Source organism: Haematobia irritans, chromosome 5 (genome assembly GCF_050003625.1).
Source record: "Haematobia irritans isolate KBUSLIRL chromosome 5, ASM5000362v1, whole genome shotgun sequence".
Lineage (NCBI taxonomy): Eukaryota > Metazoa > Arthropoda > Insecta > Diptera > Muscidae > Haematobia > Haematobia irritans.
This window is the reverse complement of record NC_134401.1, coordinates 54,852,683-54,873,408: the sequence shown is the minus strand read 5'-3', so window position 1 is coordinate 54,873,408 and position 20,726 is coordinate 54,852,683. Positions and strand designations below refer to the sequence as shown.

At 35.7% G+C, this 20,726-nt stretch overlaps 2 protein-coding genes across 4 annotated transcripts; one reads left to right on the top strand and one right to left on the bottom strand.

The window, feature by feature from the left end:
* Positions 1-50: 50 nt before the first annotated feature.
* On the bottom strand, positions 51-20,078 carry Uba1 (ubiquitin-like activating enzyme 1). Its single transcript, XM_075312922.1, has 7 exons — positions 19,897-20,078; positions 18,582-19,596; positions 3,571-4,625; positions 2,843-3,506; positions 2,465-2,773; positions 1,152-1,519; positions 51-1,077 (listed from the first exon to the last, which is right to left on the bottom strand). The coding sequence occupies exons 2-7, from the start codon at positions 19,326-19,328 to the stop codon at positions 663-665; spliced, it is 3,558 nt and encodes a 1,185-aa protein (XP_075169037.1). The 5' UTR covers positions 19,329-19,596; positions 19,897-20,078; the 3' UTR covers positions 51-662.
* Positions 8,600-11,892, top strand: LOC142238512 (BOS complex subunit NCLN). Of its 3 annotated transcripts, none has more exons than XM_075310182.1 (7): positions 8,600-9,026; positions 9,517-9,595; positions 9,654-9,762; positions 9,828-10,373; positions 10,453-10,521; positions 10,810-11,253; positions 11,320-11,892. In XM_075310182.1, exons 1-7 carry the CDS (start codon positions 8,852-8,854, stop codon positions 11,686-11,688), a joined length of 1,791 nt encoding a protein of 596 aa, XP_075166297.1. In that variant the 5' UTR covers positions 8,600-8,851; the 3' UTR covers positions 11,689-11,892. The 3 variants fall into 3 exon arrangements, with proteins under 3 accessions (XP_075166297.1, XP_075166298.1, XP_075166299.1); XM_075310184.1 differs by lacking the exon at positions 8,600-9,026 and adding an exon at positions 9,172-9,190; XM_075310183.1 differs by lacking the exon at positions 10,453-10,521 and having other exon boundaries at positions 8,602-9,026.
* Positions 20,079-20,726: the final 648 nt, after the last annotated feature.

Genomic DNA, 20,726 nt, shown 5'->3' with positions numbered 1-20,726 from the left:
CAAATACAAATCGCTTTTCTAACTTTTCACACAGTAATAATACCCACACGTTGTTACTTTTGACAATTTTGTCTTTTATTTTAAATTTCTGTATTTTCTTTTTTGTTTTAAATTATTCCATAGAAAAATTAAATTTTTAATTTAATTTGCCATACAATATTAATATATATAATAGGGGTTGTATGATTGTGTAGTTCTCTTGGGGGTTATCGTTTGAATTGGATCGTGTAATCAAAAAAACATCTATTATTGTATCTTTAGGCATTTAAACATTCACTGCAATTCATTTTTCAAAAAGACAAAGACGATTGATTATATGTATATAAATTAAATAAAATACTTGTTTTAAAATCCTGCATTCGTATGTTATTCGCAAATATTCTACACATATATGGGGTTATTTTTAAAAGGGAACTTAGCAAACAAATGAAAAGGGGGGCATTTTTTCTTATTTTTTTTATTGTTTTCTTGTTGTTGTATATAGATTTATATTAAACGCATAGACTTTTTTTATTTTTCGTTACTTCCAATTTTAGGGTTATTCCATTCCATTGAATACAAAATAAAATGTTCAGTTAAACTGCCAATAAACTGGGGAGTAGGGGAAATTTATTTGGGGATTTTTTCTTCTTCTTTTTCTCCTTTTTAGAAATGAAATGTTCTTAGGGCAGGGTATACCGCACATAGGGTACTTCAACATCTTCGCCTTCTTCATCATTGCAACAGATTTCAAAGACCAATGAACGCTCATGTGGTTCAATACGTTTCTTGGATACACGGCGCACAACTTCAGACATAGGCAGGGGCATACGTTCTGCACACTTGGCCTTGGGCATAAAGAAGGAATAAAGCATGGATACACCCTGAGACAACATTGTGATCTTTAATCGTTCCTTTTTCTCAAAATATTCCAAGAATTCTTGCAATGTCAATTCACCGGGCACTTCGAAACGATCCCACAGGGTCCATTCCTTGCCATAGAATGTATTCTTGGCCGCTGGCAATGGTTCGGAGAAAGCCACTAGAGGTAAAGCTATGTTGGCAAAACCATTTTTGAATTTTGATAAATCTTTGTGTCTGTCAATGGAAAATAAATTGAGATTAGAAAATATTCCAAAAACTAAAATTCAAAAACCGAGAATAGTTCATACCCCATAATTAATTTAATGATTTCCAATACAGCCCATCCTGAAATCAATGAAGTGGTAGTAGCAATAGCTGGCATAATTTTACCAGCTATTAGTTTTGATTTGTGACGATCGGCAGGTGTGATCTTGTAATTGGTGGCTCTGAGATTTGAGGCGGCAACGATAAAGTCCATGTGCAAGTTATTGTCATCGTCCTTTTCAAATTGCAGCGGGGTGATGGTGAAAGTCAATTTACCCAAAGATTGCAATTCAGTGAGTATTTTATTAACACGATCTTGATCCACTTCTGATGAATCGTGATTATTAGCTTCAGCAGCGGCAGCTTCGTTCGTTTCAATTTTAACACCCGAACGTGGTTTAAATTCGGGCACCTGCAAATAAATATAGATGGGAAATAATGAATATCTGTATTACCTAGTGAAGATAGTATATATTCAATATGAAAGCAAGAATCGTCTTTAACGAAAAAATTGAAAAGTCGAATGTACATTGAAAGGGAACGCGATTTGATTTTAATTATTTTTTATATGTTGCACCAAGCATATCAAGATGAATCTTATGATTGTAGATATTTTTAATTTTATTTATTTCATAATACAAAGCCAACAAGGCTAAATACAAATGTACTTCATGACTAAAGCATAAGTAGAGATTATGAAAAAAACTATATGGTTTTAAGAATGTATAACAATTTTTATATAAATAACTTTTGAAGTACTCCACCCATGTAAGTAAACATTCAAAAAGTGAGAAATCAAAATTCCAAAAACATAGAACATCAAAAAGTCGAAAGTGGCGACTTCAATAGCCGACTTTTCCATAATTGCAAAAGTCGCCTTTTCCACAATTTGAAAAATCCGGAAAGTTGTATACATTTCCAAATTTAGATATGACCGAAAAGTGACCCTTTGCAAAACTCACTTTGTAATATAGCCGCCAAGAGCTGTCCTTGGACTCTATGATCCTCTGCTCGAAAAGAGCCAGACACTGAAAGCTCATACTGATGGCAGATTTGATGGCGTTACGACGAATGCACTGAGAAAATGTGGACTGTATTTCTTGGAAATTTTGGCTAGGATGTGTTGATGAAACACACTCTACAATATTAAGCTTGAAGGCTTTGACTATTCAAAATGCTTATCACTTTCCATTTATTCCCATTATTTACGATTATTTGGGAATCTAATGATTACATTACTGCTGTTAATTAGTATTACGCACTAGGTGCCTATCACATCTACCTTTGAGGTGCCGCAGAAAAGCTTACCCATCGAATATTTTAACCTTTTTTTATTTCCATCGACAAATATACTTACCGGAACCTGCTGAACCATAGCAATGATGGCATCACGATCACGAACTTGTGGCAGACCATAAACTTCAGCACGCAAATTGGCTGCAGCATAAACATAGTCAACATGCATGGGGTTATTTATATCGAACACTAATGGTTCCGGGCAACGCTTGGGACCAGACCAGAAAGGTTGACCACTAGAGGTAATTTGATTAGGAGGGAAATTATAGAGTAATTGTTTGATTTGGTTGGCATAGCATTCTTCCCAATAGAGGCGAGCCCATTTAACGCAATCAGCAAAATCTTTGGGTTTGTCATCGATCAAAGCAACCTTAAAAAATTGAAAGTAAAAGTAAAGTAAAAGTGTGTGTCCATAATGGGTCGTCGTTGCAAAACTAACCTTGACCGATTCTAAAATTTCCAATGGCTGAATACCCGACAATTTCAATGTGCGCTCAATGAAATTGGGATCAGAAGCATAAAGAGCAGCATTTTCAGCAGTTTGTGTGAAAATACCCTCGAAACAATCTCTGGCCCATTGTAAAGTGTGCTCAATGGCATTGGGGAAATTCTTCAATGTACATATGGGTATGCTTTTCTCTGGAGGATCTTGCGACGAGCTGTACGATTCCGTTAAGAATGGCACAATAACCTGAACATTACCCATGGTACTGAGAGTTCCAGACTCTACCAAGGGGATGCGATTAAAAACGCATTTGCGATCCATATAAATACGAGCATCAATGTTATCCAAAGCATTTGCAACACCATCGAGTTGACCGTAGAATTCCTCAGAGAATACCTTCTCAGTCTCAGTTCCAACACGCAATTCATAAGCGGTTACTTTAACATCGGGATTCATTTGTTTGATGGCAGCCACAGCTGTTTGCGCTTTGGGTTTTTGTACATCTTTCGGTCGGAAAAGGAACTGGCGATTTAAATTCGATTTTTCAATGAGATCCATGTCAGTGATGAAAAGTTGACCATTGCGAACGCCAGCACCAATCATAGCAAAGTTCTTAATCAGTTCACAACCAATGGCGCCAGCACCAACGATAAAGTATCTGCAAAGTGAAAAGCGATTAATTTCAATGTCATCCATGATTAGGGAAATCGTGTTCTACTTACTTAACATCACCCAATTTGTCCTGGAATTTCTTGCCAAATATGGCGATTTGAGCATCATATCTGGAACCAATTGGTTGGGCATCGGCCTCCTCTACACCACCATCGGGCAGACACTCAACAGCATCAAAGTAAAACCACTGATAGATGGGAGTAAATTTACCACTGCATGCCTTCAAAACTTCTTGGGCCACCATACCACCCATAGAGGCATCTATGGGGCAAGTGTTACCCGCGCAGATCTTTGCGAAAGTAAGTACTATATTATCTGAAACATTCTCATCCATGGATTTGCATAATTGTAAGAACTTTTGAGCATCTTCTTCATTCCATGGGCGTGGAGGTTTGCCGCCATTTTCTTCACGATATTTGTGCAAAGCTTTGAAAGCCACATGCAAACTTGAGGGATAGTCAAATTTGGCAAAGTCTGACATTAAAAATTCTGGTTCCTTTTCGGCCAATTCCAAAGGTTTGAAGCTGATTGTTTTTGGCATTTTCACTTGTGTCACAATGCCACCAGTTTTGTATTCGCTGAATTTACTGGTATCACCAATACTAAAGGTATATGGACCCAAAACACTAATCTTCAATGGGGCACAACCATTTAATTCAGTCATGCCTTGAACTTCCGAGAATGTAACATAATCCCCATCATTCAAACCATGGCGAGTTTCATCCAAACATGTAACAACGCCCTGAGCGTCATGGGTAACACTTGCAATCATGGTGGATATAGGCTGGGCACCATCTTGGTCGTAGATAGTGAAGTTTTCACCAAAATCACAGAATACTTTGGCATATAGACCACGAGTTTCGGCGATGATGAGAGCAATGTTATTGTCATGAGCAAATTTGCCAATGCGATGTTGTTCGGCATCACTGGCATTGGTCAAAACAATGACACGGAATTGACGGAGGAAATCTTCCGTTAATGCACCAGTGTATGAAGAGGTGCGTACATAGTTATTGAGTTCAGCTAATTTATTGCATGAAGCCTCAGCGCGATTTCTACCAATATCGGATTCGGAGAGATAAAATTGTGATGACAAGTCTTGCAGCTGAAATTGAAGAAAATAAAAAATAAAAACTCAATTTAAAAATGTATAAAGGCAGAACAGAAACCTTCTTGAGGTGAATTCAAATTCATAAAATCACCAAAATTTTCTTCCTAATTACCAAGATCTTACGATTATAATTCCTTAGATTCTTCAAATTTGTTAACTTAAAGTCACTTAAAAACGTGATTTGAATTGCTATGCAAGCTAACGCTGCGCTCAAAAAAGTAAAAGGCCATAAAAGTGGTTCTAAATTTATTTTATTTTTCAAATCAAATCTGAAGTTCAATAAAGCTACAGTCCTCTAATAGGAACATATTTCCGTGGAACTAGAGTATGATGATGTGCCCTCCAAAAACTGAGTTTCATAAGAGGAAAATAATTTCATAAGAGGAAATACTACATTTTAACCAAAATTCCTATACAGTAAATATAAGTTGTAAATCTTTTTGTGGAAGATTAATAAATAAAAAAAAAATTCTCCGGTGGCTTTGCAAATTGCTTGCCTTCAACAAGTTCTCGAATAAGTTTGAAGTATTAAAATGAATTTCAATTTGAGAAGTTACACTTAATGTATTGAGACTTTGTTACTAATTTTTTGAAACCTGCTATTGAGAGCTATGTCTCTTTCTTATTGAGAATGCTACTAAGTAAATTCTTTGAAACAATCTTTGGAACCATGTTGAATGTAAGCATTTTTCCAATAATTTTTTTATGGGGATTTATTAAAGCAATGCGATTCCCATATAAAAGAAACATTATTATATGAACAATCTGGCAATGTTAATGCTTGCACATGTGGGCAATAGTAGTGAAAATGAAAACGTATATGTAAGTGCAGTAGATGGTGAAAAGCCAGTACCCATGCATTTGTTCTTTCCTAATAATTGATATTATCAATAAAATTTCTCTGTACAGAGTACACAGGAAAATTTGCCATGTAAATAAAAGGAATAACCACCACCAAATATAATTTATGTATCCATTTTCATAATCTATACATTTGGCGAATATCATATGGGCGGTTACTCGGTTACTTTCGTGCGACAAACCAATACAATGTTGCCAGAAAATTTTATATTTATGAATACGTTAAATTATACTACACTCGCACTAGGCACGAAATCTTCGTAAAAGAGGATTTTGGGCGATATCCTTCCAGATTTCAGTAGATTTGCAATAGACATTTATCAGCTGGATCGTAGATTTTCAACAAAATCTGTTTCAAAATCCCCTATACTGCCTTGTGCAACTGTAGTTTTAGTACTAAAAATGTGATTTTTGCAACCCAGTCCAATTTATATTGTAGATGATACGGGTTTGTGTTTGTTTTGATATATTTGAGAAGTTTTTATGTTGGCCAAAAAACGGACGGAACCCAATTGTTTGCTCCAAACTTATCTTAAGTCAAAAGAAATCAATAGCTCAACGGTTAATTTTATGTTAAAATCATTATATTCAAAAAGTGTCCCAATGATTACTTTTTCTACTTGTAAACAACAAACAGCTGTTAAATCCTCAAAACCAACGAAATCTCGTTATTTTGCCATTCTGAGCACTTGAGATTTGTAAAGAGATTTTAGTTCTAAATAGCGAGATTTCCTGCCTTGTGCGAACGTAGTATTCGTTTATTGGCCGTCATCGAAAAGTTTAATTTATTTGCTACGTTTTTTTATAAAGGGTGATTCTTTTGAGGTTAGGATTTTCATGCATTAGTATTTGACAGATCACGTGGGATTTCAGACATGGTGTCAAAGAGAAAGATGCTCAGTATGCTTTGACATTTCATCATGAATAGACTTACTAACGAGCAACGCTTGCAAATCATTGAATTTTATTACCAAAATCAGTGGCAGAAAATCCGCTTTTTTATCGACAAATTTTGTTCAGCGATGAGGCTCATTTCTGGTTGAATGGCTACGTAAATAAGCAAAATTGCCGCATTTGGAGTGAAGAGCAACCAGAAGCCGTTCAAGAACTGCCCATGCATCCCGAAAAATGCACTGTTTGGTGTGGTTTGTACGCTGGTGGAATCATTGGACCGTATTTTTTCAAAGATGCTGTTGGACGCAACGTTACGGTGAATGGCGATCGCTATCGTTCGATGCTAACAAACTTTTTGTTGCCAAAAATGGAAGAACTGAACTTGGTTGACATGTGGTTTCAACAAGATGGCGCTACATTCCACACAGCTCGCGATTCTATGGCCATTTTGAGGGAAAACTTCGGAGAACAATTCATCTCAAGAAATGGACCGGTAAGTTGGCCACCAAGATCATGCGATTTGACGCCTTTAGACTATTTTTTGTGGGGCTACGTCAAGTCTAAAGTCTACAGAAATAAGCCAGCAACTATTCCAGCTTTGGAAGACAACATTTCCGAAGAAATTCGGGCTATTCCGGCCGAAATGCTCGAAAAAGTTGCCCAAAATTGGACTTTCCGAATGGACCACCTAAGACGCAGCCGCGGTCAACATTTAAATGAAATTATCTTCAAAAAGTAAATGTCATGGACCAATCTAACGTTTCAAATAAAGAACCGATGAGATTTTGCAAATTTTATGCGTTTTTTTTTTTTTAAAGTTATCAAGCTCTTAACAAATCACCCTTTATAATAAAGTTCCAAAAAAATAGCTTCCCCTCTATAAAAAATCAGTAATGATAGCTCAATAAGCCATTAATCATAACATATACTAGCGTTATGTAATACTATAAATGCATAAATAAATAAAGATATATACATGAAAATAGGCATATTCGTGTAAATCTATGTTACAAATCTTTTGAAAAAATTACAATGTATTGAAATTAATCCGATTTCCAAAAGAAAATTACCGGCACAAAAATTGCGAAGAATAACGATTAGTTCCAAAATGTTTATAAATCGAAAGCATTTCTGGTGTCAACGCCGTATGTGGAAGGGGCCAAAACGTTTGGGACCTAAAAATGGTTAGCCAACTATTTTGCGTATTCGGCCATCCGAATACGCAAAATTTTGTCGATTTGAAATCGCTCGTGTTTGAGCTTGCGAATTTAATATTTTACTGCTTTTTCATGTCATTACGACAAAATATGCCCAAAACCAAAAGTGATATAATAGCCAATAGGCACGCTTGTACCAATCAAGCCCACATTCAACGTTAATTATTTAAAATGAATCATTTTCTAATACTCTGTATGTCGAGAATGATTCTAGCCACTAAAGTAATGAAGCATTTGGCAACACCGAAAACTACATTGTGTGCAAAATAAACCCACTTTGTGCGCCTGTTCGAAAACGAAACTTTTTACTAGATTGCTAAAAATTTGACGTAAATCGAGATGAGTACAATAAGAAATTTGACATTTGTTGAAAACTTTTGACATTTACGACATAACTAGGCTTGGCACGTTTTGATTGTTTTATTTGTTAAATAAATGCGTACACCAAATTAGCAATTGTTTTTCACCATAGTAAAAAGTTTCGGTTTCGAACAGGCCATGTAATAAATTTTGGCAAAAAATTATGATTTTATTCTGTTTTTACTGATTTTCGATTTTAGCGGCTAAACTCGAACTTAGTATACACATTAAATATGGAATGAACTACACTCGTCCAATTTTTATGAGATTTGACATAATATTAATTATTCTGTAAATGCAAAGTCAGGCTTAATCGGTTTGCCAAAAGAGTTTAATATGAAATATAATAGATATGAATTCCCCCAAACGTGTAAAATAATTCATATCTATAACAATTCCTAAGAACCACGTATTATTTTCGCTGCGAAACACGTAGTACATGCTTTTATTAAAACTAAAGAATAAATTGTATAAGGATGTCAATGTTATCGCAGTGGGGAATAAAAATATTCATTTCAAACGTTCATTAAACTTGTGGCAGCACTGTAACACAATTGCTAACAAACATCCGGCAACAACCTTCAATGACTAAGCTACTGCAGGCGAATTAAGGGCATATATGAAAGAAATAATCAGTATTCGAATACTCACTAAACAGCCCTAACGTGCAGACCGGTGAAAGAACAAGAAAAAATATCCACACCTGCATAATATTTCAACGTTTCACAAGAAACGTTTAATTAAATTAATAAACATCAATGAAAGCGTGTGCCAAGTAGGGCAAACGGTGTAGACTTTAGACCATTCATTTTTAAGTTCAACCAAAACGAGCGCACGAAAATAACCAAGCAAGTGAGTTGCCTGCACACACTATAGACAGAAAAAAAGATGGCTCTATTTGAAGATGCAGATAATTTTGCGGATATTTTCCGTGGTGGATTGCCATATTATTTACTTTTTGCATTACCAATATTAATTATTTGTTCGTCAAATCCTGTATTGGCCTCCAGCGAATTTTCTGTTCAACGTATGTCCCAATTTGATGTGAATGGTGTGTCTTATGGTAAGTACCGTGTGAATGGATGCAGAAGCAAACTGGTGACGACCGAAAGTGGTGGTCAACGCGCGTTTATTTTTAGTGTTTTGTGGGGTGGTTATATGGTGATGTCGGTCGGTTGTATGAAATGCGGCTAGAGTAAAAATGCGTGTGCACGTAAATTTAATTGTGTATGTGTTAGTTTCACTAATTAATGAAATTAACCAGATCGATGCAAAGCAGATTGGTCTGGCCTATATCCAATATGTTGAAAAGAGGAGGGTATTCCACAAGAATGTTTTATCTAAACTTTTTGTGTAAATGTATTTGTTGGAAACTAGTTTCCCAATTATGTATTAAAAAGTGTCGTAGCATTATTGAGATAAAGTTTATTCTAGTAATAGATAAGCCTATTTATACCTAAGCAAACATCGAGCTATACCTCTATTACACAAACATAACCATGGTCCCATTTTCGAGTATAACTAATAAGACTTTTTTCGTTTATTATTATTAGGTTGCAGAGCTTCAGCCTTGTCCTTGGAGGCAAAGTCGCTATATACTTGGAGCACTTCCAGGCATTGTGTGGTTGCCAAGTAAGTTTTCATAGCTCTGTATCACATGGTACCTTATTGATAACTTATATAATTTCAGATTTCAAGATGTAACTATTGATCAATTCAAGGAGATAAGGCAAAAGGCTGGAGGTTTGGTTTTGCTTCTGCCCCAAAATGTTTCCACAATGAGCAATGAAGATAAAGAGGTTCTATATTAAATATTTTCGTTTCCTGCTTTAAGCACTAATAAATACATTTCTGTGTTTTTTAGCATCTTAATCTATTGGAACAAGCCATGATGTCCCAATCGATTTCAGTGCCAGTATATTTTTCGGAACACAATGCCGAATTGGAAAAAATCGTTAATGATATAACTCGGAGCACTGCCTCATCAAATAAACAAAAAAATGCTCGTGGTGATTCTGCTCTAAACGAAGTATTCAACTCAATTTCAGCTAATGGATATCAAATTATTGTTACCGGAGCTAGTCATGCCAATAATAAAAACAGTAAAATTTCCGTAGTACAAGGAGAGTTGGCTCCCACCAAGCTAAGCAAGGCCAATGAAGAGCATGTGAACAGTAAATTGCCTTTGATAATAGTTGCTGGTCATCTAAACACTTTTGGTCTATATAATGAATATCCCCTTAATGCTGATGCAGCTATTTTAATGACATTGGCCGATTTATTTAGTAAAATGCATAACACTCCCAATGCCGCCCCTAAATATCGTCTTCTTTTCTTGTTATCCGAATCGGGTCCTCTGCTTAACTTCCAAGGTGTTAAAAAATGGCTTGACGAAAACGTGCAATTGCAGGTAAGTTGTGTTGAAAAGTCCACATATTAGCATGAAATCGTTACACAATATGAAACTTATTTTTGTGATTATTTGAAAGTACGACGATATATTTTCGATAACCGGTTCTATAATTATCCGGGGAAAACACACTGACATCTTAGAAGAGGTTTGATTTGATACAAAATTATTTCAATTTATATCGAAGATAAAATTAAAAGCAGTTGTTTTTTGGAATTTGTAAATCCATATCGTTATGTATGTAGACAAAGTGCTAAAAACGCTTTCCTGTAGTCTTTGGCAAACTGTTTTGCCAGCACATTGACCTATATTTGAACTTTAATTTTAATTTTTAATTTTTGGTGTTTGCTTATGTTCTTAATATACGCTAGAAAACTTTCACCTTTTCTTCCATCTTTTTACTTACTTTCAATTTCCCCCTTTTCTTTACGTATAGAATGTGGACTTTGTCTTGTGCTTGGATACAGTGACACAAGCTTTGAATGCCGACCCAGATCAACAGTTGTATATGCACGTCTCGAAGCCTCCCAAAGAAAATACTCCAATGAATGTGTTCTTCAAGCATTTGAAAAAGGCTGGACAAAAATATCAAAATATTTCCGTTGAGGGTGTCCATAAGAAAATCAATTTAGCTGACCAACAACTGGCCTGGCAGCATGAACGTTTTAGTATTAAACGTTTATCGGCCTTTACATTATCCTCCTTGAAAACACCCAAACATCCCACACGCACTACCATATTTAGAGATAGCGAGGAAGATATATTAAATCGTGCTCAAACTAATGCCAAAATTATTGCCGAAGCTCTGGCCCGTTATATATATGGAGATAATTCCGAATCCGAAGACAATAATGATTTGGAAGTATTCGCCGGTACCATGGTACGTATATTTCGCAAATTTTTTAACATCACTTCACTGATAATATATTGTTATTTCCAATTTTAGCAAATCACTCCTAAACTTATCAAATCGTACTTAAATCTGCAATCGGCTCTACATAACAATGACCTTAAGAATGCATTTGAAAAGTATTTGAAGAATGTTAAACTTATCTATGAAAAACCAGACGCTCGAGAACCAGACTTTATGCTTTACGAAGGCGCTTATGCAACTCTTAATGTCTATAGAGTGAAGCCTGCAGTATTCGATTTATTCCTAACGATTTTAATTTGCGCTTACTTATTCTCAGTTTACTTTGTCATACAGTACTTCCCGAATATGTATCAGGTATTTTGTAAAATGTCTTTGCAAACACCCGAATCATCACCCACTCATTACAATCATATAGAGCGTAATAAAAGTAAGACTAACTAACTAAAAGAATGGGCTGCCAAATATGGCCGAAAGAAGCCATAATGTAATAATATATAAATAATTGCAATTGTTTATTTGATGACATCTAGAGTTAATAGTTTAGAAAATTTTGTGCATCTATGCGAAAAGATTATTTAACAATGGTATATTGTGAAGTAACAAAGAAAAATGAAATTATAAATAAACAATAAGTTAAAAAAGTAATTTTACGACTGATGTTTTACTAAAACCCCATTTGTTATATGTCTTATGGAACAACAATAACAATACAAAACTGCTTGTAGGAACTAAATCGAAATATATGCAAGCTTTCTTCAAATAATTTGTGCCAATGTGTCCAAGTACCCGGATTTATTGATCGATTTGTCTATATCCGGACCGAATTTGACAGAGGTGAGGAGGGTCAAAGGAAACAGGGACAAGAATTCAAATCCCCGTATAGTTAAACAGTGAGTTCCCCAGGTTGGGGTGATATCTCCGGCACTTTTTAATCTCTACCTGTCATCGATTCTACCCCTTCCCGACGACGCACGCAGGGACAAAATCTCAAAAATGGAGATTAATTGAAAAATGTTTTTTTTTTAAATACTTAGTATCGGATTAAAGTATATAAAATTCTACATTACTAATGAAAATTTCAATATCATATGTTGTTTACTTGTCAAGCTGCACTGTGTTAAAGTTAAATAATGTTTGAGCTATTCGCGCAAAGTAGTTTTTTTTAATTAGGGATATTTCGGAGTTTAATATATAGTATTTCGCAAGCCAAAAGTAATATTTTCACTATGGAATCTTCAACCTCAGGTATGTTAGCGTTGTTCTACAAAAATTGTGCAAACAAAACATGAGTATAAATATTTTGGAAAAAAAATATTTTAAAATGTATCTAAATTTTGGCTATTTTCAAAATATTCTTGGATATTTAAATATAAATGGGGCCACTTGGCGTTAGAATATTAATGTTTTAATAAATTACAAGTCCTAGGCTTTCATATTAAATAATAAAATGTTGCACGTTTTTGCGCGATTTTTTTTTTTTTTTTAAATTAACTGTGAAAATAGTCACTCAAGCAAAAAACACCAGTTCTTGTCTTTTGTTAGCTTTTTCTTTGTTATAATTGTTGTTTTTATATAACGTTAGCAACTGTGTGTTACAATGATAAGAGTATTTGTTATTGTGCGTTGTGTTGTGTATTGAAATGTGAAAACGTCAAACGTGTTGAAAAAGATGTAAAACTTGTAATTGGGTTCTTGGGTTGTACGAAACAAAGTTTTGAAGAACTACAGTGAATATTTTTCTGGCAAATGTAGTCGAGAGGATTGCCATCGAGACATATTAAATAGGTTCCTACTTAGTTAAGATCGAATCCTATCAAAATTGCAAAAAAAAACACCAACTGCCAAAATCAGTGGTAGATCTACTTGTTTCGCCTTAAACGTGGCACCAGAAGGCACAAATCATGAAACAGATGACGACGATGATTATATGGAAGACAATGCATTGGAGTTTGGATGACTTTGGTCATATATTTTAAAATAGCACGTCAGAAACATATGTCTTATTAGATAAAACGATATATGTATATAAAAAATTATGTATAAATTTTTTTCCTACTTTGTAGATATGAAGAAACAAGCTATTTTTATAACAAATTTAATCCCTCATGTTCCGGTATTCGGAATCGCAAATCGCAAGAATTTAGTTTTCTTATAAAGAAAAATTGAGATACTATCGGACTTAAATTCAAATTGTATTTAAACTTCTTATTAAAGAGAACTATGTCGGCAAATTTTAAATTTATTTGTTTTTAAGATTAAGAAAATATGGCCAAACAAAAATTCTGCGATTTGCGATTCCGAATATCAGAACATACCCCAAGATCTGCTTTGGGTCCCGAATTTAGTTACATATATGATACAACAAAACCCCCTTTCGTCAACTTTATTATAATACAAATAAATTGATTACTAAGTGAAAATTTTATTAATTTAAAAAAAAAAAACCGACTGAGCCAGAACATTTTTTAAAAGGGGGCGTGGCACCGCTCTACTCGACCTTGGATGTAATTCATACTGTACGATCAACATATATACCAAATCTCATATTCATACCTCTGATAGTTAATGAGATATATCCATTCCAAGTTTGAATGGGCGGTGCCACGCCCAATCATAATCAAGTATAGCTAAGTACTATTAGCAGGACAACAGTGGTTATGATTGGGAGGTGCCACGCCCAATCATAACCACGTATAGCCAAAGACTATAACCAGATTAACAGTACAACATTGGAAAAGTTTCATGACAATCGGTCTGTCTCCGCAGTACACCCCTGGATCACCTTTATGCAGAGACCAATATCATCGCAGTGCGCGAGATCTAGCGTTATAAAAGAGAGCCTCTAGATCAGGCACCATACCAGACAGGTCTGAACAGGATACAATAGGATACTGTAGCTGAAGCGGTGAGGTGAGAAGCTACAAGGTTAATACTTTTGCCGGAGCTCGACCACCGCTAATAGCACCGGAGGAGAGAAACCTCTCACGGCAGACAGGGGTAGTTTTGGTCCAACCAAGATCAATCAATTGCAGCCGCCTCAATTCCTACTTATCAGTGATTGATAGCAGCGTAGCTGACGTGTGTCCCGTCTGTAATCAAGGGACACATGACACTCATCACCTTTTCGCTTTCCCAGGCCAACTTACCCGTCTCACCACCAGATCACTCTGGACACATCCCATCTTGTCGCGGAGTTCCTTGATCTGGCTACTAATTGAACTACAACAAACAAAATGGATGAAACTACATTTAAAACTGTTACAACAACAACAAAGGAAACAAATTGGAAATTATGGATTCCAAGGAACTTGAGACCAAGTATTAATAGATTTCACAACCCCTCCAACATATCTTGGGGTTATGAATAAAACATTGGATCTGGTCCGATGCCTGACCTGTAACCGAAATTCGTAATGTTGAAAGAAACTGTGAAAATTCTAAGGAAGATGTTAGGATATTCTGTCTTAAGGCCCGAGATTATTAAGGAGATAGTTTCTACTAGACCGTTCCCGATGTTCTACGTAGACATCTTAGGTCCTTATCAGAGGTTCAGAAAGGAATACATAGTGAACAGGACATTACATATCCCAAGTAGCATATAACACTAGTGTCGTTGCTGTTTTTTAATTTTCCAGAATGTTTAGTGTTTGAAGCTAAGTGATCGATCAATGAAATCGGTGAGTTGAAACGTCCTCAATTCGCTTGCCGGAAACACTTAGGGTGCGGACCTTATAGGTAGTTGATACTACCTATAAGGCAATTGGCTAGTCAGTGGTGAACTATGAGTGCCAGTATGGAAATTTCTAAGGAAGATGTTAGGATCTCCTGTTTTAAGGCCCGAGATTATTAAGGAGATAGTTTCTACTAGACCGTTCCCGATGTTCTACGTAGACATCTTGGGTCCTTATCAGAGGTCCAGAAAGGAATACATAGTGAACAGGACATTACATATCCCCAGTAGCATATAACACTAGTGTCGTCGCTGTTTTTTTTTTTTTTTTAATTTTCCAGAATGTTTAGTTTTTGAAGTGATCGAACAATGAAATTGGTGAGTTGAAGGGCAATTGGCTAGTCAGTGGTGAACTATGAGTGCCAGTATGGACACTCCTGGGAAGTGGTACGCAGTGGAATAACATGTCTCCGCAGCACATCCCTGTATCACCTTTATGTGGAGACAAAAATCATCCCAGTGCGTAGGCACAGTTAAATGTTGTCAAAGCAGTATCTTCTGGTTTGTTATCGCAGTAATCGTCATCATCTTTTAGATGAACAACCACCATCCAGTAATGTAACGTTTTATCTACATCATCTAGAGCGCGAGATCCAACGCTACAAAAAAAAAGAGACTCTAGATTAGGCATCATACCAGGCAGGTCTGGACAGGACTTATAAGGAGACTGTAGTTAAAGCTACAAATTTAATGCTGTTCGACTGCCGCCCATATCAATCAAGTGCTGGAGCCTCAATTCCTATCTATTCGTTGTTGATAGCAGCTGACGTGTGTCGTATTTGCAACCAAGGGCCACATGACACGCGTCACCTTTTGGCTTGTACAGCTAAACCTACCCGACTCATCACCAGATCACTCTGGACACACCCCATCTTCGTCGCAGAGTTTCTTGATCTGCACTCAAGCTGAAATACCAAAGCGCATAACATAAAAATTGATGAAATCACAATAAAAAGTTACAACAACAAAAATATCAATGTCAATATGGTTCATTTGAGCCCATAAAGAATTCTTATTTATAAGCCACTCGCGAGAAAAAAAGTACTTTTGGTTCTACAACTGCCCTAATATGCCCTTAATGAAACTAGATATTGCCAAAAACAATAGCTTAATGAGAATTAGTAATTTTTAGTAAAATTTTAGCCCTTAAGTAGCCCCTTTTTTAAACTCTTGACTGGGCATCATTTATAAATAATTTGCATCGTGGAGCCTGATTGTTGGTTGAATCAGAAGTTAAAATTGAAATTGGATTGAAGTTCGAGGGTATCTCGATTTTTTTTGGTCACGGATGGACGTTTTAAATTCTACTTTATTATGCCTTAGCAGCTAGTTGATTGAATACTACTATTACATTGAATACAAAATTTATTCGTATTTACTAAATTTATAGAGCACAATGATGTCTCTAGAGTCAAATACAATATGATATGTATTACATATATCAAATAAATTCCTCGAAACTCATTTTCGAAACCCTTGTACAAGTAGTCTTTCATTATTTATAATAAAAGTAAATATAAGTCCTCCGAAAAGCAATAGCACAAGTTAGGTTAAATAACAAAAAACCCATCCAAGGCGTAAAGTCACTCTTTTTTATTCTATGAGGCCACATGAATGAATAAATAAATAGCCTTGCAACGTTTCAGAAAAGTTATTTACTTTAAAAGGTTACGAGGATAGTTCAACAAGTGCTAGGGTAGGTTAGGTATAGCGACATACATATCGTTACTTCCGGCCCACTTAGACTATTCATTGTGATACCACAGAGGTGAACCACTCTCTTATCACTGAATTTATTTGATATCTTTGGAAATATATTTAATAAATCTAATGTGTATAGAACAGAACCGCCACAAAATGCTGCAAATCTCTCAAAAAGAAGGCTAAGCGGTTCACAGAACCCTTAGTCGATATCTGTTCTTAACAACTTATTATAGTGTTTACATACCACCAAAAGCATTTCTGTGTTACAGTAATCCCACGATTAACGACGTTAATCGAAACGACATAAACCGAATTAAAAATTGCTTATACTTACTCCTAAGTCCATTTATGTATGTATGTGCGTGTACATATGTAATTAAAAACTTCAAAAATAAAGGTAATTCAGTAATTTCGGAAAAAATGTTTCGATGTCATCATCGTTGATACTAATTTTACTTATGGAAGGTTTCTGATAAAGTGGGCAGAAAAATCGACGACGTAAATCGAAGTTTGATGGAACAAAAAATTTTTCGACGTAAATCGAATGGGACTGTTCGTAAAAAACATCAAAAATAAATGATCAAATACACTGAAAATACAATATATTAGAAGTTTTGGGTTTTCAGTTGCTGGTCCTTATTACCTCTGTTCCGACATCAATTAAAAAATAGTATTTCAACATTTTTTTATTAGTCAATATTATCACCCCCTAATTCCGGTTTCTGATTTTGCAATAGCTCATCCCCCGTGAACGACAGTTTGAATTTGAATTTAAAGTTATTATTTTGACGAATTAAACAAATCATTTGGTAAAGTTTAAATAACATGGGCCTATTTGGGACGTTTTGCTTCAGCTCGAGAAACGTTTGTTCATAAGTTGTTTTTGTGTTGTAAAAAAATACGAGTTATGATGCATCTCTATAAACAATGAATTTCACCATCTTAAATCAAGTGTAGTTCGAGACATTTTAGACGTAAGTTTAGCATAAACAAAAACTGACCCAGGCGAAGACTGATGCATTTCATATTTTTAATGAAATATTGTCAATTGGCGGTCATTGTCCTCATGGTTTTTTTCTCGTTTATTAATATACCATTTTCATGGTCCCATATCTCCATGCAACCATTGAAATAACGATATGAGTCATTCCTCTTGTATGTTTCATTCCATGTAATTTTGTTATAATTTTATAAAGACAATGGCTATTTGGTATTTCAATCAGAAGAGTCAAAGAAACAGATTTGCCATATTGCCACAAAAGGCCAATCAAATTTCGTCCAATAAGAACTGAACGAACGTTGTTAAGAAAAATTATCCATATGGCAACTCTGTCCGCGAACCAACACAACAGCAAGAGAAAACTTCAACTTCACTTTGCGGATCCATGGAAAAATGAAAACAACAACAGCCATTTGGCACACACATACACAGCACTGAAATGCAAAATTTTTTTGGGGGAATTGAGACGAAGAAGAAAAAAGTGTATATATGTATGTGGAAGACAATGACACAACAACAATTGGGACTTTTCTTAAAATGGCCTGTTTACTTTCTAACTAAAATATTCATAAATTTTATATGAAAAATCAGCTAAATGTTTTAGCGCAGTGTACAATATTAATGTAGCCCTTCCACTCAAAAGGGTAATACGTTTTCCACTTCACCGATAATTACCTATGACACGAATGGGAGGGAGAAAGAAAAACCTAACCAAACAATTTTTTTCTGTTCATTTCGACACTAATTGAGCACCACAGGCAAATATCGATTTTTTGAAAGATATTTTTCACTTTTAAAATAAACACAATGTAATTATTGTAGTATCTGTCACCAATAGAATTCTTTAACAACCGCCCTTTTGGGAATGTATATATGTACGAGGACTGCAAAAGTACTTACCGTGCAATTGTCGGTGTCATGGAGAGTAATGGATTTTACGCCACCCAGAATGACGTTCTTGGCTATTTCCAAACCCAAACCATTTAGCCCGGACAAGAGGATATCGGAACTGGCCATACGACGCATTGCATCATGTCCCAGAACATAAAGTTGGCGCGAGTACAAAGATTCATCAATGTCACCGCCAGCGGATGAGCCACCACCAGAAATAGAAGCCATTCCCGATGAGTTGTTATTACTGTTGTTTGTTGTGTTGGTAGTTGAAGAGACTGTCGAATTACTGTTGTTTGTGGTGCTATTAGAGTTTGTTTGTTGTTTTGTTGCTGAATTGGAGTCCAGTACTGCTGGGGAGGAATTTCTCTGGTCACCACTTTTTATAACTTTGCTTTCTTCTTTATTCACTGCTGACGATGTACTAATGCTGCCGCCGCTGCTACTACTCTCGCCCGTTGTTGAAACGATTGAGCCGGCTGCGTTTTCGCAACTTAACGAAACACTAGAGCAGGACGAAGATACTAACGTATCAGCACTCGTCTCTTTTGAACTTGCGGTGGTTGTATCCACAACAGCGTTACCGTCACCAACGCTGCCGCTAATGTTGTTGTTATTGTTGAGGGTGCTACTACTCAAGGCAGAGGAGGTTGGTGAGGTGGAATTGGATGCAAGCTTCCGTTTCTTGGCTGCTGGTTGCTCAAGAGTGGAGGAGGAGGAAGCTGCTTGCTCGACAACTTGGGGGCTAGAAGACATCTGTTGTTACCAAAATGAACTTAACGTTCAACTATCAAATTATCATGAAATCTCCTCCTTTTCCACTTGCCAAAAGGAGCCAAAGATATATATTACACCACAAGCAAGCAACCGGTCGGTCGTTACGCGCTTTCGTCGTTTCTAGCACTAATATTTTTGTTGTTGTCGCGTTGCAGTTTTCCACGCACAACTCACTATTCTATTTACACTCACGTTTCCTTATTTTGCATACGAACAAAGACGTCAATTTGTCAATTTTTTGTTCAAACTATTCAAAAGAAAATACAAAAAGATAATCGAATCAATTAATAATATCTATTTTTAAAATATGTCTCTATTGCTAGCCGCAGACAATTAATCTTGTCACAACTACTCGGAAGAATATTTCACAATTTGTGATTTGCGTACTTTGCTGCCATCATTGTCATCGCACTTAAACATTTGTTGTGCTTGTTCTTTCCCTTCTAAAAATCTGTCTGCTCTCAAACTATTTTTTTGCAAACTTTTCTTTTTTGTTTGTAGAAACTGTGCACTTTCGAGAACATCCAAGTTGTCGAATTGATATTACCTTTGGGGAATGTTATGGTGTTTCACGAAACTTATTGGTAGCAAATATATTTCACCATTCACTAGAAAAATCACTTTAATAAAAGCACATTTATTTATGTTGGTCGTCGGCTGGTTGTTCAGAATAAAATCCAAGCTAGCACAGAACAGAATTCACTTCTCTTTCCTCGTGTCGCCGGCGTTGTGCGTTGTTAAAGGCAGAACTAAACGCTTATTCGTTAAGTTGTTGTTTTATGTTGTTTTTTTTGCACAAAACAAAATGCAAAACAGAAAACAACAACAAACTACATATAGAAATAACAGAGATGTCAATAGTGTTTGGTATCATGTTGTCGCACCAAAGAAAACTTGATGTTGCCATACTTGTAAACATTTACCAAAGATCTTTATAACAAGATGTCGCGTTTAGACTACAGCATTTTCCAATAGATGTCGTACCTAGTATTTATTAACCCTGGCTTTTTTCTATACCAGGATACCGAAATCCCAGGATAGAAATAAAAGAGATGTAAATAGTGTTTGGTATCATGTTGTCGCACCAAAGAAAACTTGATGTTGCCATACTTGTAAACATTTACCAAAGATTTTTATAACAAGATGTCGCTTTTAGACTACAGCATTTTCCAATAGATGTCGTACCTAGTATTTATTAACCCTGGCTTTTTTCTATACCAGAATACCGAAATCCCGGGATTTTCGGGGCTGGATTTATCCCGAATCCTGGGATTTTTTATTTTGAATCCCGGGATTTTTCGGGATGAGTTAATAAACATGTTAATAAACACCTTGAGTAAGAATTTATTATACATGAATGAGGTATACTAAACAGCA

Coding starts and splice junctions, on each gene's coding strand:
- Uba1 (XM_075312922.1), bottom strand. CDS start 19,328: ATGTCTTCTAGCCCCCAAGTTGTCGAGCAAGCAGCTTCCTCCTCCTCC. Junction 3,507..3,570: donor GACAAATTGGGTGATGTTAA/GTAAGTAGAACA, acceptor TTCACTTTGCAG/ATACTTTATCGTTGGTGCTG. Junction 2,774..2,842: donor AAATTTTAGAATCGGTCAAG/GTTAGTTTTGCA, acceptor CAATTTTTTAAG/GTTGCTTTGATCGATGACAA.
- LOC142238512 (XM_075310182.1), top strand. CDS start 8,852: ATGGCTCTATTTGAAGATGCAGATAATTTTGCGGATATTTTCCGTGGT. Junction 9,596..9,653: donor AGGCATTGTGTGGTTGCCAA/GTAAGTTTTCAT, acceptor ATATAATTTCAG/ATTTCAAGATGTAACTATTG. Junction 10,522..10,809: donor ACACTGACATCTTAGAAGAG/GTTTGATTTGAT, acceptor CTTTACGTATAG/AATGTGGACTTTGTCTTGTG.